Here is a 20,998-nt window from a genome sequence, read left to right as displayed (position 1 = left end):
AGTGCATTCATCTTAAAGTACATTTTCCTCAATAAAGCAGCATGGACAAGTCTGATAAGACCTTTTTACTCCTCTATCAGTGAGAGTAGCCTATGTATTGTATATCTCAAGCATCCTGTATCCTGCCTGAGGTGGAGGAAATAGGGTATAAAGGGTTTATTATGTCCTCAGTGATAATACATCCCCATTTCCTATCTACAGGTAATATCTTCATCTTCCTGTCTGTCCACAGAGATCATTGTGATTCATAAAGTACTTCCCCCCTCACAGACACCTAGGTGATGAATGTCAGATGTAGTTGTCATGTTTTATTAGCAAACGGCTGGACGGCAGACAATAGGTCTTTACCTCAGACTCTTCAATCAGTATCACCTAGCTACCAGACTGTCGACACTCACCACCAGATTGACTGGAAGGGGGTCTTTTGACTGTATAATCAGAATCACCTTTATTCACCAAGGACATTTACATATACCCAGATTTTGATTTGGTGAAATGGTGCTGCTACAGTAAACAGAGTATATAGACGATAAACAGAACAATAGATCCTCATCATCATCACCCTTAGTACCAGCAGAACTAGCAGCAGTGTCAACTGTTTTGACACGAGTCACAAAGACCGATACACAAAAACGTTGTATTAGTTTCCTTCTAATCTTAAGCATTAGGAGTCCAGGGCAACATTCCTAGAATTGCTGTCCAATGTTAACAGTGCAGAGTGTAAATAACCTATCTAGAGGATGTGGGGGGGGGGGGGGTGACTAACACATTGAAACAGAAGGATGAATCTGGGGTCCTGCTGAGACATTTCCTCCTCTGCATCCTCTCCTGTACTCGATCTCTCGCTCAGACCACACGGCTCAGTTGCAATGTGAACCACTACACCCCTTGTGGCATCTTTGCAATCCACAACCACTCATAAAATCCCACATTCCTTGAGACAATGTACCCTCTAACACTTTGCTATAGGAGGGACATCATGGTAATTCCTTCACACTTCCTCACTATCCAAGACACCAGATACACGTGTTGTCTTTTTTAATAATCACTCAGCAGCTCTGTTTATCAGTAGGGTGTGTCTGGGTGGCAGGTCTGGGCAGAAACTAGCCTAGCGGTTAAGAGCACTAGGCCAGTAACCGAAAGGCTGGTGGTTTGAATCCCCGAGCCGACTAGGTGAAAATTCTGTTAATGTGCCCTTGACCGTCGCGTCGTCAACAAACTTGGAGTCGTGCGTGGCCACACGGTCGTGGGCAAACAGGGAGCTAAACACACATCCCTTGGGGGCCCCCCCCCCCCCCGTGTTGAGGGTCAGCGCGGCGTAGGTGTTGTTGCCTACTCTCACCATCTGGGGTCAACCCATCAGGAAGTCCACGATCCTGCTGTGTACTGAACAGACTCAGAGCTGCAGTTTTACAAGCAACACTGGAACCTAGATAATGTATATAATCCTAATCTCCTTCCCCTAGTCTTCCATTAGATGAGGTGCCCTCTGCTCTATCCCTTCTACAGCTGAGAGTGCACTTAACTGGTTTGTTTACATTTACGTCATTTAGCAGTGTTTCACTGATAACTACAGTATTTATGATCACCTGCTAAATAACCAGAATAACCCAGTTGTGGGTGTCAACCTCAGTACACCTAGATTAAAGAAATAGACACATTGATTATGCTCCTCTACGGTGATATACACCAACATTTATTGCAAATAAAAATAGATGACATATCAGATCGTGAACAAAGGGTCATAATAAAACTCTGACTTGCACAAGTACAATAGGAGAAAAAAAAAAAGTATATTTATTTGAAATGATAGCAGGGTTACTGAACTTCACCAGGCAGGGCATGAACTTCACCTAAACTCATTACTACAAAACTGCTCAATCTTAAATCCCTAACACGAAAAAGCCCCCCCCCCCCCCCCGTCTATCTGGGCCTGAAACGCACTGCCACATTCTGCAAAAGACCAGAATACATGATCAAAGCAAAACAATCACAACCTAAAGCAAGAGGAATTATTTTGTCCCTTGGGTCTCCACTCTCTGAGGAGACATGGTTCAATTGACACCGTCTCCACCTGCAGGTACCTCTCAGTCACTGCACAGGACAACTCCTACAATAATTCATTTCCATATAACAGACTCCTCTGATTGGATATGAATGAGTAGGACTCACAGAAATAGCAGTGTCATAGCAAATGTCCATACAAATATCAAAATGTGATATCTTGATCGCCCAAGTTCAGTTACTTCCTTAATGCACTGATCTGAATTCGGAACAATTATTACCGTTACACTGACCAACATGTCAGGTGACATGTAATTACATGCACTACTAAATTGGCACAATTATACCTTGAGAATGGTAGGTCTTTAGGCTTACTTCCAGACCAGAGGACCGTGGCAAAGGTGAAGTTCCTTATAAAGCATGTGTATGACAATCGTAGACTCATCTCTAGCCTCCCTTACATCGTCCTATGATGTTTCACATTCTCGATGAGGAAGGGATTTCTATATGAAACCAAGACTAGACTTGGTGCAGAAACCAAACTAAACAATCTTTATAAAAACACATCTGAGACTCCGAGAGCAATTTCAAAAATGTTCAGCTTCCTGTGATTTCTCAAGATTCCCCCCAAAACAAAACAATAGTAAAACTTCTTTGATTAAAACAATTCTGGCCTTTCAAGTGAAATAAAAACAAGAAATATCATATGAGAATGCAAAAAGGAAATGAATACAAAACAAGAAGGGAAACATACGCACCGAAAAGCTGTTTTACAAACCACTTAAACTACAAAATATCCCCAATGCTAAAACAGTTATTTAATTAAAATCAGCCATTTTCATGTACAGCACACGACTCATGGGAAACATGAAGACCCTCCTTGGATGTGTATAGAGAGGTGGGCTGCTGTGAATGTGGTGCTAGAGAGTGATGGACCAGCTTCTAAGACCTTTGCCGTCATTTGTCTTTTTTCTTAACCTCTGAGGTGTCTTCTTTAGCTGCAGCATCTTCCGCAGACACTTCCTCATACCTGTCAGAGGGGCAGAAAATAACATAAATATATTTTAAGGAGACCAGGAAAGACATGACGAACAAAATGGGCGGGCGAGAGGGTAAAGAAGTGAATGTAAAGTGTGTCTAGTCCGAGACACCAGCAGTGTGACAGACAGGAACAAGTCAAAGTACACTGACCAGGCAGGTTGGCACGAAGCCTTGGCACTGCCAGCTTTGACCCCCAGGTCTCTTACCCTCTCTCCACATACTTTGTGCCACCCCAAGGTCACAGCTTTGTGGTTACCATGATGATTATGAAGCAAGGACACATTTCTGTCAGGAGAGGTTTGGGGAATGTTTCCTCTCCTTCACCAGCCCAGACCCTGCGCAGGTGGTTGCCCCAGCTGGGTGTCTAAGCACTGTTATTATGGCTAACAGGCAGCAGTCACCCCTCCACATCCCCAGAGCTAGGAGGACCAAGGCCCTGACCCAGCATGTGTGTGTATGGATGAGTAGGTACATGACCGGGGCATTTACAGTACACACAATACTCCAAGCAGCACTGGGTGAGAGGAATGATATCTATTTATTGTAATCATGTCAATGATCTTTGAGTCTGGAGGAGCAATTGTATGACGGGTGAAGACAGTGGAAAAAAAAAGAAGAGGCATCTCACAGTCTCGATGCTGAATGATCTTGGAGGCACAGATATTATGTCAAGCTAAAACGAGACAGGCAATCAATATCGCCATCTGGTGCTGCATGGTGAAACAGGCTAAACGTTCACTACCACTGGTGATGAGCCTGAGTGAGCTGGGCTGAAAAAACAAATGCCATGATGGAAACAGGGAAGGTGTTATTACCTGAACATTTCAGTCAGTTCTCCTTTCAACAGAGCTACAACCACTGGGAATCCAATACAGGCTGGGACCAGGTACAGCAAGGCAGGCTGGGAAGGAAGAGAGAGAGAGACAAGACAACCAGTTGGTACCAGCCAAGTCGACATAACGGTGACCTGGGAGTCAGAGCCTCTCTCACCTGGGCGTGTTTGAAGGTGTGCATGACCCAGATGGTCAGGCCCAGGCCGAAGATGTAGGCCAGGAAGCTGGTGTAGAAATAGGTCCTGGTGTTCTTCTTCAGACTGGAGGGAGCAGAGACAGAACATTAAACATATGGCAGGTAGGGAGGACATGGGCCATGATATAAGAGAGGAGTTAGAGCTCACCTGACATCAAAGCGGAGGAGTAAAGCAATGAAGATCCCTGAAAAATAAAACGTAATATTAACATTAACAAAGGGGACAGCGCTATTAGAAGAAAATAAGCTTTACTGGAGGTGGATCTAATGCTGAAGTACTACCATTATCTAGTGGATGGGACAAGTCAAGCCAACTTGTATGTAAAATTAGACACGACTGTTGACTGAAGAGAATGTTTACTTGCCTGGAATGACAATATCTCCCAGGCCCAGCATGGCAAATTGACTGGCACCCAGACCCTTCTCCAGCAGGTCCTGGGGAAACACCACTGAGAGAAGAGGAGGAGGAGAAAGAGGAAGAAAATCATGTGTCATATGTCAGATGTGAACCGATTACAGAGACCAAAAGCAGTGTGATGACACAGTGACTGACTGGCATGATTATTAAAATGGCGCTGGAATGCACAGCGGCCATTTTTTTTACAGGCTCCTGACCAATTCTGCTATTTTGTCAGATTTTTTCGCTGATCTTAACTTTTTTTTGTACTGAATGTTTCAGCCAGTGTTTCCTATGACAAAAAATAGCTTCTGGACATCAGCGCAGCGATCACAAACTTCAAATTTGGATGAAGATTTCTACTTCAACGAGTTGGCGGCACAGGACAAACTGTTCACCCCGGACCAGACTCTAATCCCGACACTCGGAAGAGACAGCAATATATAAAGGCCACCGTAAGCGCAAGAGGGCTGGTGCGCAATCTGTAATATTAAGGAAGTCTCAAGGTTCTGCCTGCCCGAGATAGAATACCTCATGGATAAGCTGTGGACCGTACTATTTACCTTCTTCTAATCTATATTTTTCGCAGCCATCTGTTAACCGCCACAAATCGATGCTGTTACTAAGACCGCACTCAACGAGCTGTACAAGGCCATAAGCAAACAAGAAAATGCTCATCCAGAGGCGGCCCTCCTAGTGGCGGTACGGTCATTTAATGCAGGAAAACTGAAATCTGTTTTACCTCATTTCTACCAGCATGTCACCTGTGCATTTAGAGGCAACAAAAAAAACTGGATCACCTTTACTTCACACACAGAGACGCATCCAAAGCTCTCCCTCGCCCTCCATTTCACAAATCTGATCATAACGCTATCCTCCCGATTCCTGCTTACAAGCAAAAACTCATAGGAAGTACCAGTGATGCGTTCAATACGGAATATGTTCAGACTAGAATATGTTCCGGGACACATCCGATGGCATTGAGGAGTTTACCACATCAGTCACCGGCTTCATTAATAAGTGTGTCGACGACGTCATCCCCACATTGACCGTACATACATCTCCCAACCAGAAGCCGTGGATTACAGGCAACATCCGCACTGAGCTAAAGGGTAGAGCTGCCACTTTCAAGGAGCGGGACACTAACCCGGACGCTTATAAGAAATCCTGCTACACCTGTCAAAACATTAACATTTACATTTTAGTCATTTAGCAGACGCTCTTATCCAGAGCGACTTACAGGAGCAATTAGGGTAAAGTGCCTTGCTCAAGGGCACGTCGACAGATTTTTCACCTAGTCGGCTTGGGGATTAGAACCAGCGACCTTTCGGTTACTGGCACAACCATCTTAACCACTAAGCTACCTGCCGCCCCATTAAACAGGCAAAGCGTCAATACAGGATTATGATCGAATCCTACTACACTGGCGCCGACGCTTGTCGCATGTGGCAGGGCTCGCAAACTATCACGGGTTACAAAGGGAAACCCAGCTGCGAGCTGCCCAGTGACGCGAGCCTACTAGACTAGATAAGCTAAATGCCTTTATGCTCGTTTCGAGGCAAGCAACACTGAACGATGCATGAGAGCACCAGCTGTTCCGGACGACTGTGTGATCAAGCTCTCCGTAGCCGATCTCAGTAAGACCTTTAAACAGGTTAACATTCATAAGGCCGGACGGATTACCAGGACACGAACTCCAAGCATGCGCTGACCAGCTGGCAAGTGTCTTCACTGACATTTTCAACCTCTCCCTGACCCAGTCTGTAATACCTACATGTTTCAAGCAGACCACCATAGTCCCTGTGCCCAAGAACGCCAAGGTAACCTGCCTAAATGACTATCAACCTGTAGCACTCACATCTGAAGACAAATGCGTTGAAAGGCTGGTCATGACTCACATCAACACAATCATCATCCCAGACCCAAGCCGCCCCAATAGATCCACAGATTATGCAATTTCTATTGCACTCCACACTGCCCTTTCCCACTTGGACAAAAGGAACACCTATGTGAGAACGCTGTTCATTGACTACAGCTCAGCGTTCAACACCATAGTGCCCTCCAAGCTCATCACTAAGCTAAGGACCCTGGGACTGAACACCTCCCTCTGCAACTGGATCCTGGACTTCCTGATGGGAGGGTAGGCAACAACGCATCCGCCACACTGACCCTCAACTCAGGGAAACCCCTCAGGGGTGCCTGCTTAGTCCCCTCCTGTACTCCCTGTTCTCCCACGACTCCAACACCATCATTAAGTTTGCCGACAACACGCCGGTGGTAGGCCTGATCACCGACGACGAGACAGCCTATAGGGAGTAGGTCAGAGAACTGGCAGTGTGGTGCCAGGACAACAACCTCTCCCACAACATAAACAAGACAAAGGAGTTGATCGTGTACCACAGGAAACGGAGGGGCTAGCACGCCCCCATTTACATCGACGGGGCTGTAGTGGAGTGGTTCGAGAACTTCAGTTTCCCAGTGTCCACGTCACTATGGATATATCATGGTCCAAACACACCAACATAGTCGTGAAGAGGGTACGACAACGCCTCTTCCCCCTCAGGAGGCTGAAAAGATTTGGCATGGGCAGCTGCACCATTGAAAGCATCTTGACTGGCTGCATCACCACTTGGTATGGCAACTGCTTGGCATCCGAACGCAAGGCGCTAGAGGGTACTGCGTACGGCCCAGTACATCACTGGGGCCAAGCTCCCTGCCATCCAGGACCTCTATACCAGGCGGTGTCAGAGGAAGGCCCTAAAAATTGTCAGACTCCAGACACCCAAGTCAGACTTCTCTATGCTTCTCTTGGCCAGCGCGGTACCGAGTCTAGAAACCAACAGGACCCTGAACAGCTTCTAACCACAAGCCATGAGACTGCTAAATCGTTAACCAAATGGTACCCAGACTATCTACATTTACCGTTTTTTGCACTAACTTCTACGCATCACATACGCTGCTGCTGCTACTGTTTACGATCTGTCACTTTATTCCTAGTTATATGTACATATCTACCTCAATTACCTCACACCCCTGCACATCAAGTCGGGACTGGTACCCCGTGTATATAGCCAAGTTATCGTTACTCATTGTGTATATATTATTACGCGTTTTACTTTTCTATTATTTCTCCATTTTCCTTCTCTCTGCATTGTTGGGACGGGCCCGTAGGTAAGCATTTCACTTAGTCAACACACCTTTGATTTGATAGATGCAGCTTTTCACAGGCAGTCTAACAAAAAGTGAAGTGCATGTCTAACAGACATTTACATAGCACCCATTAAAGTAAAGTTACACATTAAATACTGTCTATAATTATTGACTGCATTGACTTCACAATAAATAAATAAAAGTCCCTTTACTCACACTTAATGGGTGCCTCGAACGACTTGGCCACGGTAACCATGACATTGGTGCCAAACACCTACAGGGATAACGGTTGTGTTTATTCAAGTGACTCATCCTCCCAGCTTAACGCTTTGACTGGGCCTGAGGGGTTTACTACAAAGCAGAATCAATGAGTTAGCCAGCTAACTCGTCTAAACATTTGGATATATATCTATCTATAGAGATATTTAAGATACATTTTAAATTGGCATGGTCTAATTGACCCAACAACCAAAAACACATAGAAGTTTAGCTTTCTTAATGAACCTGAACATCAAGTTATTTTTGGTTGTTTATCAAAGTAGCTGGATAACTCATTGATTCTGCGTTGTAGTGTCCCCCTCTGGTGTATAACCTAGTAGTACAGTATTGGGGTCAGGTGGCAGACTTACCCAGAAGACATCATACACAAACAGTCCCCCCAGCAGGATGCAGCCAGTACTGATGTTGTTCAAGTGCAGAAGCTCCACCCCATTCAGGGCAAACGCCAAGCCAAAGAGGTTGTTGGCAATCCAGTGCTGGGAAGAACCAAAGAACACATGTTCAAAGAAGAACATACATAACACCCACACATACAGAAGACTAGGAACCCAAACATAAAATGTATGCACGCATGACTAGGTCACGTTGGATAAAATAGTTTTCTAAATGGCATATATTATTCTAAGACAAACTCAGATGAACACAACCACAGAGTATTAAACTGAGGGAATGTTCTGCAACGAACTCCAGCCTGACCATTTGGTGTCTTCAACTTTTTATCTAGGACTAACTGTAAGCTTACACCATTACCCTCTACACTACCAACAAAATTGCAACACCATAAAAAGGCAAAATACACTACATTAATATACTGTAGTGTAACTTTAACTGACCTTCTTGAGGACGTACCAAACCCCAACCACAGTGCTGATGACCAGGCAGATCATGTCCTTGGTGTCAAACTCATAGTTGACTATTTCTGTTGGAGGGAGGATCATCAGTGACTGATGTTAAACGTGTGCTTTTACAGTGTATTAACCACATTACTGTTTCTAGCTCTCATTCCGTTTCATCCTCACCTTCTTTGGTCTCTCCTGAGCCCTGAGTGAAGAGCAGCTGGTACTGCTTGATGGGAATGTTAGCAGGGAAGATCCTGTTCATGAAGGGACTAATGGAGAGACGGTGGGCAGAAATTATGTTGAGACTGTTTAATCAGGCTATATCAATGTCATATAAAGTGAAAGGAGAACCTAATAAAGTGATCAAACAAGCCTCACCTCATTGTATGAGACAGTGCCAAAATCCCCAGGACAAAGAAATACATTGACAGCAGCAAGTTGATGTACTCTTGTGAGAAAATCTATGATTGAAACAAATCCAATTTAGTACTACTCCCCAACATACAGTATCCCACCACTAGTCTCAGGGAGCTGAAAAGGGGAATCAATAACGACAGAGCATGCATGATGTGAGCATGGCGTGCAAGGCAGGATTAACGCAGATACAGCTGATCGTATGGTAAAGCAGAGGTACAGAGCTATGCGGGAGATTGTTGGAGGGGAAAGCAGTAGCTTATTCAATTGTAATACTGCGGGAAATGATTCAGGACAAAACACAAGTGACGCAGAGAGAGGTGGTGGGGGTGATGACACTCACTTTGAAGAAGAGATAGAGGCCGAAAAGGGTGCAGCTGGCGATGATGGGGAACCGTGCAGCATCTCTGCCTGTGATGGTCTCTGGCATGTCTGAGGAGTTCTGGGGAGAGAAACGAGGGTTGACGTGAGTGGACGAGCATAAGCAGCGCACTTCCTAAGTTCCTTCAAAACACAAATGAATCAATATGCAGGGTTTTTTTCTGCACAGAAAAGTATTGGGGGTATTTTTTTAATGTATTTTTTACACAGGTCGCCTATGTCCAGTGTGTAGAATAGCAGGAAATTAGCTTTAAAAACAGCTACATTTTGTCACTGCGTCCAACAGGAGGGCCTACCTCAGCCCCATTTTGATCCAGAAAAAATAAATGTTTCAATGCACATTGCCAAAGTTCCTCTTCAAAAGAGAAAGCACTAGAATGTCTTAATTTAATATCAACCTGCCTCTAAAAACACAGTCATAACCTTTAGTGGCTCATCGCATCACAGACTAATTCTTCACAAAATAAGTAGTTAGGTGAATGACAAACTCAGGCAGGTTACATGTTCATGTCCCACTAGAGATAGGCCTATCTGAATTAAATGAGCAAATCTGCACAGGGAATAGAATAAAAAAATGGGTCAATGTGGTGCGATGAGCAGCAAGGAACAAGACAGGACTGCAACGGGCAAGCGATTCATTCCATCCAACTCTAAAGACCACATGTCCAGTAGATTGGTCCTCTGTAGCTCAATTGGTAGAGCATGGCACTTGTAATGCCTGGGTAGTGGGTTCGATCCCCGGGACCACCCATACGTAAAAATTTATGCACACATGACTGTAAGTTGCTTTGGATAAAAGCGTCTGCTAAATGGCAAATTATTATATTATATTCTAGAGGCCTAAATGTATCACCTTCTGTGCCAGTTTATTCTATAGCACAGTCCTTTAACCTTTTCAGCTTACACCCACCCTGTTCAGTGTGATTCTGGTCCAGGGGACTTGCCCTGTACACGAAACGGACCCACATCCTCATTGATTATTAACCTGTACCCCCCCCCCCCCCCATCTTCCAGACTGCCACGAACAATGAGGTGTCAGTAAAAAAAAAATAGTTAAGCTAAAATAGAAAATACTGTCGACTGACTGTTCTGAGTATCAGTTCTAATACTCACTCTGTACTCATAATCGCAACCATTTTCTCCAGCAACCTAAGGACGAAATAAGTGCACAGAAAGTCATTAGCGGAGTATATTGTAAGAGCATAACGTTAGTAAGTAATCTATAGTAAGCGCCAGCCGAGATTCTGGATGAGGCAGCAACCAACCACAAATGAAAAGCTCGTTAGTAGAGTGCAAGTTAGTTCAACACACCAACAGAAAAGTAGCTAGTTTAGTTTCACGTCACTCAAAAAGCCTGTTCTCTCTAATCGGTCATGTCATCAGACAACCAAGTCATGCATCATCCGTTTCCGTCCACCCACCGACTGAAAGACCAGAAGTGATGGCAGTAAGGACACGTGTAATTAAGAGAATCAAACTATGATTAGCATATTCCTACTATACATTGAGCCCAGGCACCTTAGAGAAGAAACACATTTTTATAAAAACTGAACCTTGCACACATCTCTCAATCACCTACTACTCGCACAAGACTTGGCAGTGGCACCCTCCTGGCTGAAATGAATGATTCGAATAACATCTTGCCAACTAGGTAAATGTCATGATTAAAAATAGTATTGGCTACTATCAACAATAAACGAATCTAGTTAGCTAGGAGTAAACTACCAGGCAAATCGGCTTAACATTTGGCGTATTGACAGCCCCAGTCAAGGCCTGCCAGTCATTCATTGTAGTTACCTTAGCCATGATTAAATAACTGGCTGACTAGCTACATCAGACTTGTCTGGATGTGGAACAGAAACACGGAATGTGGAACGTGAGTGACAACTGGCTAGTGTTGCACCCTGGACAGACTACTGACAGGTGAATGAGGATCGTTGCATCCTTTGTTTATTGCCTAACAGGAACCAAGTTAGCTAGCTAGGTTCCCACTGTTAGCTGCGTAAACTACCTAGCTAGCTTGTAAATTGCATTCATGTTAACAATACCTTGCTTTTGCCACAGCTGACTGACCGCAGTGCACCGAAGAAGATGGGCAACAGAGCCATGAACACAAGGCTGCCATATGCCAGTGCCGTTCCCTCCGGTGTTGCCACAAACTTGGCCACAGTCGCGTTGACAGCTTCGGTACCATTTGAGTCGGTTGCATTCAGTCCGTCCAGAACGGGAGGTGAAGTTTCGCTTGGTAAAACCGATCCTTGATTAACATCGGCCATGTTTGCAAGTTATCCACCAACCCAACGGAGTCGTGTACGCTATTTGCGGTCTTTCAAGATTGCTTGTTTCTATTATGTTGGGTTCTCTTTTGCTAAGGCCACGTTTCCTAACTCTTTGGCAATTGACAAACCTCTTCTTTGTTAGTTCACTTGTTGTCAATATCGTTTCAAACCCGTACTTACTGCCGCCCAGTGGAATGGATGGTTTGTTTGAGTAGAGACGGATTTTTATTTTTATTTCACCAGGTAAACCAGTTCAGAACAAGTTCTCATTTACAACTGCGAACTGGCCAAGATAAAGCAAAGCATTGCGATAAAAACAACAGAGTTACATATGGGGTAAAACAAAACATAAAGTCAAAAATACCACAGAAAATATATATACAGTGTGTGCAAATGTAGCAAGTTATGGAGGTAAGGCAATAAATAGGCTATAGTGCAAAAAAAATTACAATTAGTATTAACACTGGAATGATAGATGTGCAAGAGATGATGTGCAAATATTGATACTGGGGTGCAAATGAGCAAAATAAATAACAATATGGGGATGAGGTAGTTGGGTGGGATAATTTCTGATGGGCTGTGTACAGGTGCAGTGATCGGTAAGGTGCTCTGACAACTGATGCTTAAAGTTAGTGAGGGAGATAAGAGACTCCAGCTTCAGAGATTTTTGCAATTCGTTCCAGTCATTGGCAGCAGAGAACTGGAAGGAATGGCGGCCAAAGGAGGTGTTGGCTTTGGGAATGACCAGTGAGATATACCTGCTGGAGCGCAGACTACGGGTGGGTGTTGCTATGGTGACCAATGAGCTAAGATAAGGCGGGTATTTGCCTAGCAGTGATTTATAGATGGCCTGGAGCCAGTGGGTTTGGCGACGAATATGTAGTGAGGACCAGCCAACAAGAGCGTACAGGTCACAGTGGTGGGTAGTGTATGGGGCTTTGGAGACAAAACGGATGGCACTGTGATAGACTACATCCAATTTGTTGAGTAGAGTGTTGGAGGCTATTTTGTAAATGACATCGCCGAAGTCAAGGATCGGTAGGATAGTCCGTTTTACGAGGGCATGTTTGGCAGCATGAGTGAAGGAGGCTTTGTTTTGCGAAATAGGAAGCCGATTCTAGATTTAACTTTGGATTGGAGATTCTTAATGTGAGTCTGGAAGGAGAGTTTACAGTCTAACCAGACACCTAGGTATTTGTAGTTGTCCACATACTCTAGGTCAGACCCGTCGAGAGTAGTGATTCTAGTCGGGTGGGTGGGTGCCAGCAGCGTTCGATTGAAGCGCATGTATTTAGTTTTACTAGTGTTTAAGAGCAGTTGGAGGCTACTGAATGAGTGTTGTATGGCATTGAAGCTCGTTTGGAGGTTTGTTAACAGTGTCCAATGAAGGGCCAGATGTATACAAAATGGTGTCGTCTGCATAGAGGTGGATCTGAGTCACCAGCAGCAAGAGCGACATCATTGATATACACGGAGAAGAGTCGGCCAAAGAATTGAACCCTGTGGCACCCCCATAGACTGCCATAGGTCCAGACAACAGGCCCTCCGATTTGACACATTGAACTAAATAGTTGGTGAACCAGGCGAGGCAGTCATTTGAGAAACCAGATCCTTCTCAAACCCACAACAAAAAGGTGTCCTACGTTTTAAAATCCAATTAGTTTAATTCAAATACTGTGTACAATACATGCATTGGACATTTAAAACAGTGACAATGTTAAAACCACATCACATTATCATAGAATGTTTTAAAAACCTTATTGAATTTGAAATATCACAACCATTAATTTACAAAATAGATTTGTTATTAAAAGCAAAGACGATTGTCAGAAGTGGTGGCTTCAGGAAGTTGTAGCCTTCCATTCAAGATATTGTGTGCCAAATACCTGAAACCACATGTCTGAGCAGAGCAAATTGGGATCAGTGATCCAACACCAGAGCAAATCCAGATATTAATTGAAAGAGGTGAGGGACATTATGCTGTCAACTTGTGTAGTGATAATGTTGCTGTCTCTAAACATCTACAATCTGCATGCAATCTCATTGGGACCAGTCAAAGATGGAATCACTGTTTATTAGAACAGTGTTTCTCAAACCTCTCCTCAGGGACCCCCAGCAGTTCCATGTATTTGGTCTATTCCTTCTCAGACCTCTCCTCAGGGACCCCCAGCAGTTCCATGTATTTGGTCTATTCCAGAGCTAGCACACATGATTCACCTTAGCAACTAATCATCAAGATATTGATTAGATATATCCGGTGAGCTAGTTCAGAGCTGCAACAAAATAGTGAAGCGTCTAGGGGTCCCCTGAGATAGGTTTGAGAAACCATTGCACGAGTGAACTAGCTGCTCGTGGAAGTTTTAGATGTCTATACCATTATATTAGAATGAATGCTATTTCTATGATCCTCTATTTCTATGAGCCATACCCCTGAGAAGACAAATCAGTCCTCCTCACACCATACTGGTTGAAGGTAAGATGTGCAGGACGGAGGTGATGACGGAGAGAGCGATTAGCAGGAGAGGCTGAACCGGAGCTTGAAGCTGCCCTGACGATTTAGTCTTCAGCTCCACCTCAATAGGGAAGTGGTCACTCACTTCCAGAACCTGAAATTAAGAATTCAAGTTTATTCTGTGTTGTGATATCTATGACACAGGAAACTGACATAAAACAGGTGACTTTAGCATCTCTGGGATGTTACATCTTCTCCTGTTTTTTTGTTTAAAAAAAATAAATGGATAGGGGTTTGAAAGACTAAACAAAAATATTGTTTGTAAAGAGAAAAGGAAGTATTACCCTTCCCATTGAGAGTTTATACTCATTAGCAATGTTGAAGACCTGAGCTGAATAAGGTTTGATGGCCTTCAGGAAGGGCTGTCCATGTACCACAATCCTAAGAAAAACAAAAGTGTCAAGTAAATAGAGCTGAAGAGTAATATCATGTTATTGGATCCATCAACACAGATAGTCTACAATCAAAATGCCCTCATTCAAACAATGTATCATTTCTGTGTAGCTTATTTTCGAATTTCCACCCACCTGTCATAGGCACAGCTGGTGGTATCCCCAACAATGGTGTCCACCTGGTCCCTGATCAACCAAAAAAATCCAGGTTTTGAGAAAAGTCGGATGTCCGCCTTGTCCTGCCTTGTCATGTGGCCACAACCAGCATTGAAGGCTCCAAGGAACATCACGTTCTATGGGACAGAGTGGCATTACATTGGTGAGAGGAGTATGTTCCAAAAGTTAGATATGGGAATCATGTAGCATGACAGATAAACAGTAACTGCATTCATCTTACTGACACACTTTATGGAAGAAAAAAACGAACAAAATACACCAACAGGTAATTGTCATGCCTCACCTCAGTATTCCACTTCATTTTGATTTCCTCAAAGACATCATAGAGCTTGTCAATCTCCTTGATTGCGTCAGAGGCCGCAGTGTGCAACGGGATCAGAGCAAAGTCTCCAATCACTGCTCAGAGGAAGATCATTGGAGTTATCCAAACAGTACAGTACACATTGAATTTCAATTCTCATGAACTTAAAAGAACCAACCTGTTTCCTTGGCTTGAAATCTAACAACAAAGGGGTCTCTTGAGAAAGCATCCACACCCCCCTCCTTTTTGTCAGCGTACTGGTACTGATCTGTCAACTCTACGGTTTCATTCCTGTGGAGGCGGTTAGTTATAGCACCATTCACTTGGGCTTAAAGTCAAGCAGGGTGACATACAGTTTATCTAGCATGTAGGGCCGAGATTCAAAAGGGTAGGACAGGGGAGGCGGCATATTTAGGATTTCTCAAATGAATGCAAGCTTATGTCATGAGAATAGCATTTATAAATGAAGGTGAAGTAAGAGCTCTGAAATACATGTAAAATAATGTATCCCTTACCTGTACAGATAGACATACTGCTCCTGGTCTTCAGGTGTTCGCCCCAGACCTCCACTGGCAACATATTTATAGTGATGGTTATCATATCTAAGAAGGAATTAACAAAAGGGGTCTGTCCATAAATTAAGTGAAACAAAGACTATCATAAATACATTATTTTCTTTATAATCAAAATCACAATTTATTTAAAGTGCATTTAACAAAAGCCTCAATACACTTTACAGGAAACAATAATCCCCACCCCACCCCCATTCAACCCCACCAGGGACTGTTTTAGACCTGGGACACCAGGTGGGTGCAATTAGTTATCAGGAAGAACAGAAAACCATAAGGCTCCGGACCTCGTAGTGTAAGATTGGAATACGCCTGAGGTAGAGTATTAGATACTTGTTACATTCATAGAATCAAATGGATTTTATTTCTATGGTAACAGTATCTAGATGCAACTGTACCTGTTGAGTGTTCCCACCAAAGTTTTAATTGCATTGCCCCGTGTGTCTTTAACCTCCTGAAGGACACAGATGTCACAGCGAGACACAATCTGTGGACAATCAACAAACCGGGTCAGAACAAGAATGTCTAACAATCATGGAAAGATACCTGGATGATGATGATGATTATTATTATAATAAATAGTAATAATAATACATGTAATTGAGACTGATTTACCCAACAGTATGCAACTATAGTTAAAATGTTTAAGTTTAGTTCCCTCCTTGGCCACTCGTCAAGAAAAGCTACTGTATGATTGTGAAAAGACGAGGCAGTCTCACCCTGGTCAGAGTGTGCATCACCCTGAAGTTGGCAGATTTGGCGTCGTCAAAGTTCTGGACATTGAAGGCACAGATCTTGAAGGCTGAACATGGCCCAAAAATACCAAGGAGAAGGAGGAGGAGAGGAGAGTGGCAACTCATGACTGAGCTGCTTGCTATGAATGGAAAAAACAGATGTGAGATTACTGGTCATGCACATATTCATTGTTCCTTTTGTTTTTACTACACTGAACAATACACTATACAGTGCATTCGGAAAGTGTTCAGACCCCTTCCCTTTTCCACATTGTTACATTACAGCCTTATTCCAAAAAAAAGGATGATGCCCCCCCCAATCTACACACAATACCCCATAATGACAAAGCGAAAACGGGTTTAGACATTTTTGCAAATGTATTAAAAATGACAAATACCTTATTTACATAAGTATTCAGACCCTTTGCTATGAGACTCCAAATTGAGCTCAAGTGCATCCTGTTTCCATTGATCATCCTTGAGATGATTCTACAACTTTATTGGAGTCCACCTATGGTAAATTCAATTGATTGGACATAATTTGGAAAGGCACACCTGTCTAGATAAGGTCCCACAGTTGACAGTGCATGTCAGACCAAAAACCAAGCCATGAGGTTGAAGGAATTGTCCATAGATCTCCGAGACAGGATTGTGTCGAGGCACAGATCTGGGGAAGGGTACCAAAACATTTCTGCAAGAACACAGTGGCCTCCATCATTCTTAAATGGAAGAAGTATGGAACCACCAAGACTCTTCCTAGAGCTGGCCGCACGCCTAAACTGAGCAATCGGGGCAGAAGGGCCTTGGTCAGGGAGGTGACCAAGAACCCGATGGTCACTCTGACAGAGCTCCAGAGTTCCTCTGTGGAGATGGGAGAACCTTCCAGAAGGACAACCATCTCTGCAGCACTCCACCAATCAGGCCTTTATGGTAGAGTGGCCAGATGGAAGCCACTCCTCAGTAAAAAGGCACATGACAGCCCGCTTGGAGTTTGCCAAAAGGCACCTAAAGACTCTCAAGACCATGAGAAACAAGATTCTCTGTTCTGATGAAACCAAGATTGAACTCTTTGGCCTGAACGCCAAGCGTCACATCTGGAGGAAACCTGACACCATCCCTACGGTGAAGCATGGTGGTGGCAGCATCATGCTGTGGGGATGTTTTTCAGCGGCAGGGACTGGGAGACTTGTCAGGATCGAGGCAAAGATGAACGGCGCAAAGTACAGAGAGATCCTTGATGAAAACCTGCTCCAGAGCACTCAGGACCTCAGGCTGGGGCGAAGGTTCACCTTCCAACAGGACAACGACCCTAAGCACAAAGCCAAGACAACGCAGGAGTGGCTTTGGAACAAGTCTCAATGTCCTTGAGTGGCCCAGCCAGAGCCCGGACTTGAACCCGATCAAACATCTCTGGAGAGACCTGAAAATATCTGTGAAGCAACACTCCCCATCCAACCCGACAGAGAAAATAATGGGAGAATTTCCCAAATACAGGTGAGGGGAAAAAAACAGTGCATTCGGATAGGATGACCCATCAGTAGGGGGAAGCACAGAGACCGTGAGGGATGACTGCTCTAAGATTTCCCTCATTAAAATGCAAATCAATTTATAACATTTTTGACATGCGTTTTTTTTGGATTTTTTGTTTTGTTATTCTGTCTCTCACTTTTCAAATAAACTTACCATTAAAATTATAGACTGATCATGTCTTTGTCAGTGGGCAAACGTACAAAATCAGCAGGGGATCAAATACTTTTTTCCCCTCACTGTAAGATTTCAGATTTCAGTCTTCAATAGCTCTTACACAAAGTGTTCCATGACTCTGACAATTATATATTTTGAATCAGTCGCGGATGGACAAAAATCCACAGCTTTCATTTTAAATAAAAAAAGACATTTCTATCTTCAATAGCCATAACACCAGGGTTTCCCAAACTCAGTCCTTGGGACCCCAAGGGGTGAACATTTGGGTTTTTGCCCTAGCACTACACAGCGGATTCGAATAATAAACGAATCAGGCTTTGACCATTTTAATCAGCTGTGTAATGTTAAGGCAAAAACCAAAATGTGCACCCTTTGGGGTCCTGTGGGTCGAGTTTGGGAATCGCTGCTTTACACAAAGCATGCCATGACTATGAAAATTATGTATTCTGAATCAGGGGAGGAGGGACAAAAATGTTCATAGCAAGAGCTATTGAAGATTGTTTTTTTGGGGGGGGGGGGGGGGGGGGGGGGGGGGCTTTCAATCTAAATCATAGTCATGGAACACTTTGTGTAAAAGCTATTGAAGATTGAAATCTGAAATCTTATTATAAAAAAGTGGATTTTTCTCCATCCACCCGATTCAGAATATACATTTTACATTTTAGTAATTTAGCAGACACTCTTATCCAGAGCAACTTACAGTTAGTGAGTGCATACATTTTTCATACTGGCCCCCCGTGGGAATCGAACCCACAACCCTGGCGTTGCAAGCGCCATGCTCTACCAACTGAGCTACAGGAGGCCCATCTTCATAGTCATGGCATGCTTGGTTCAATAGCTATTGACGAGAGAAAACCAAATATCCAATATAAAACGAATTGTACCTTGGTACTGCTGGTATAATTTCGCGGCAGGTAGCTTAGTGGGTAAGAGCGTTGTGCCAGTAACCGAAAGGTCGCTGGTTCTAATCCCCGAGCCGACCAGGTGAAAAATCTGTCGATGTGCCCTTGAGCAAGGCACTTAACCCTAAATTGCTCCTGTAAGTCGCTCTGGATAAGAGCGTCTGCTAAATGACCTATTTATTTATAATTCCACTCCAGGGCCCGGTTTCCCATAGCAATGGTATTTAGGCTTACCAATGCTCCGCCATATCCTTGTTGCTAAAATTCCAATAGTTCGCCTAATTTCAGTTTGTTGACAAAACTAGCAATGTAGAGTGTGGAGAATCATTGTACCATCTAAACCGCTGTGAAATATATTTTCAATAACCAAAAATATTGTATTTTCAACTGGTGCACAAAAAAACGTAACGAGAAGCATAGAAATAGCGCACAAGGCATATCTATTGCGTCTTAGACTTGCGTTAAATGAAAATTACATCTAACTAATATTTCTAGGTGAATTTGTCGGGGCACAAAAAGTTTCAAATTGCAGCTTTAACATTAGAATTATTCACAATACTGATGATGGATCAGCTCCTAAAAATTATGGAAAATTATGAAACACAGAAGAAAGATACATAAAATATCTATATTTTTTCTTGGTACATTTTTGGGGGAAGCCTGGCTTCCCTTGGCCCCCATGAATATACGCCACTGCTCCTATAAAGATATCACCTATGGCTGCACGTATTTGGCACATCATTGCGCAAATTAGGTTACACATCATGAAATATATTGAGACAAATTACAGACAAGTAGCATACAAGTATCAAAATAGAACTCAATTGATTGAACCTGTAATGTATTTCAATATGATTGAAATAGGCCTATAGACTACTGTAGGCTATTTATATTTTAATGCAGTCATCTCGGTTTTAATTTGAAGCATATTGTGAGGCGGGTGGGCAAAAAAGAATCTAATGACGCACTTTGCTGTTCTTCGAGTGGTCTTAGGCAGGCGTCATGTGCAACGTTAATAGAGATGGTTTTGGGAAACAGCTCTGAGATTTAAAGATGCTCCTACGAAGGATCTAACGATGAACTTAGAATTAAGATGTTTTGGGGAAACCGGGCCCAGGCTGTTTTGTACGGTTGGATTCATCAAACTAGAGTCCCACTGTGATCTATGTTCCAAGATGGGGGAGGGGGGCTCTAGAAATGAGGAAAAGTCCAGATGAAGTGTTTACCAAATAAAATAAACACACCCAACATGACCCTGCTTAAAGTTAGATATAAGTCTGAGAATTCAAGAATTGTCTCTAAACATTCACACCTGAGGAAAAGTGATATATATACTGCAGCAGACTCAAAAAGAGTCATTTCCTCCATGCGAGTATGTAGGCTACAGCAAAGGCATTGAAGCAGAATTACATTTAGAAGCTTTTGGTGAGCAAGGTGAAGATACAATATTTGAACAGAAAGTGAATATCATTAGGCTACCTTGTTTGAAGAGAATTTGGTCAATTCCAAGTACACAGGTGTTGAATTAGGCTAATCTTTAAATAACTTCACAAAACTCCCGTCTGGCTGCCACTGTCTGTAGGTCAGGTATCAGTTTTCCCCACACCTTTAACACATCTTCCTGTCAGGTGATGTCCCGACCTGGAATCAACCAACCTGTATGAGTCAACGGCATTTTTATATATATGTCTCTAAGGGGCAGTAGAGAGCATGACTATGACTGTGCTACCGATTATTGGTTACACAGTCTGACACAATGCACTCCACAAATATGGAAAGTTTCCACTCAAGCCAGAATGTTGAATTCAATTATATTTGAACGTACTCTACCGGTTGTCTGTGCGGTTGGTACTTGTGTGGATCTAAATTAGATACAATATATCTGAAGTAAAGT

General features: G+C 43.4%; 2 protein-coding genes across 2 annotated transcripts; both read right to left on the bottom strand.

Annotated features, from left to right (window-relative positions):
• Positions 1-1,664: 1,664 nt before the first annotated feature.
• LOC311149608 (minor histocompatibility antigen H13-like) lies at positions 1,665-11,968 on the bottom strand. Its single transcript, XM_084186782.1, has 12 exons — positions 11,583-11,968; positions 9,497-9,595; positions 9,118-9,200; positions 8,920-9,008; positions 8,734-8,819; positions 8,251-8,376; positions 7,838-7,895; positions 4,440-4,523; positions 4,223-4,259; positions 4,036-4,138; positions 3,861-3,946; positions 1,665-3,034 (listed from the first exon to the last, which is right to left on the bottom strand). Exons 1-12 carry the CDS (start codon positions 11,808-11,810, stop codon positions 2,962-2,964), a joined length of 1,152 nt encoding a protein of 383 aa, XP_084042908.1. The 5' UTR covers positions 11,811-11,968; the 3' UTR covers positions 1,665-2,961.
• Positions 11,969-12,396: 428 nt separating this feature from the next.
• Positions 12,397-20,719, bottom strand: LOC311150337 (deoxyribonuclease gamma-like). Its single transcript, XM_084187745.1, has 9 exons — positions 20,584-20,719; positions 16,484-16,638; positions 16,163-16,251; positions 15,711-15,797; positions 15,374-15,486; positions 15,178-15,290; positions 14,853-15,010; positions 14,610-14,706; positions 12,397-14,419 (listed from the first exon to the last, which is right to left on the bottom strand). The coding sequence occupies exons 2-9, from the start codon at positions 16,622-16,624 to the stop codon at positions 14,267-14,269; spliced, it is 951 nt and encodes a 316-aa protein (XP_084043871.1). The 5' UTR covers positions 16,625-16,638; positions 20,584-20,719; the 3' UTR covers positions 12,397-14,266.
• Positions 20,720-20,998: the final 279 nt, after the last annotated feature.

Source organism: Coregonus lavaretus, assembly GCF_964263955.1.
Source record: "Coregonus lavaretus genome assembly, chromosome: 22".
Taxonomy (NCBI): Eukaryota; Metazoa; Chordata; class Actinopteri; order Salmoniformes; family Salmonidae; genus Coregonus; species Coregonus lavaretus.
Note: the sequence above shows the minus strand (reverse complement) of the source record. Positions and strands in the feature narration are given on the sequence as shown.

Bases quoted from the DNA above. Each gene is read 5' to 3' on its own strand.
- LOC311149608 (XM_084186782.1), bottom strand. From the start codon at position 11,810: ATGGCCGATGTTAATCAAGGATCGGTTTTACCAAGCGAAACTTCACCT. The intron at 9,596-11,582 runs GTATTGTTAACA...TTCTCTCCCCAG, and splicing joins TCAGCTGTGGCAAAAGCAAG to AACTCCTCAGACATGCCAGA. The intron at 3,947-4,035 runs GTGAGAGAGGCT...CTTCCTTCCCAG, and splicing joins ACACCTTCAAACACGCCCAG to CCTGCCTTGCTGTACCTGGT.
- LOC311150337 (XM_084187745.1), bottom strand. From the start codon at position 16,624: ATGAGTTGCCACTCTCCTCTCCTCCTCCTTCTCCTTGGTATTTTTGGG. The intron at 15,798-16,162 runs GTACAGTTGCAT...ATTCCTTCTTAG, and splicing joins TTGGTGGGAACACTCAACAG to ATATGATAACCATCACTATA. The intron at 15,011-15,177 runs GTGAGGCATGAC...TCTGTCCCATAG, and splicing joins AAATGAAGTGGAATACTGAG to AACGTGATGTTCCTTGGAGC.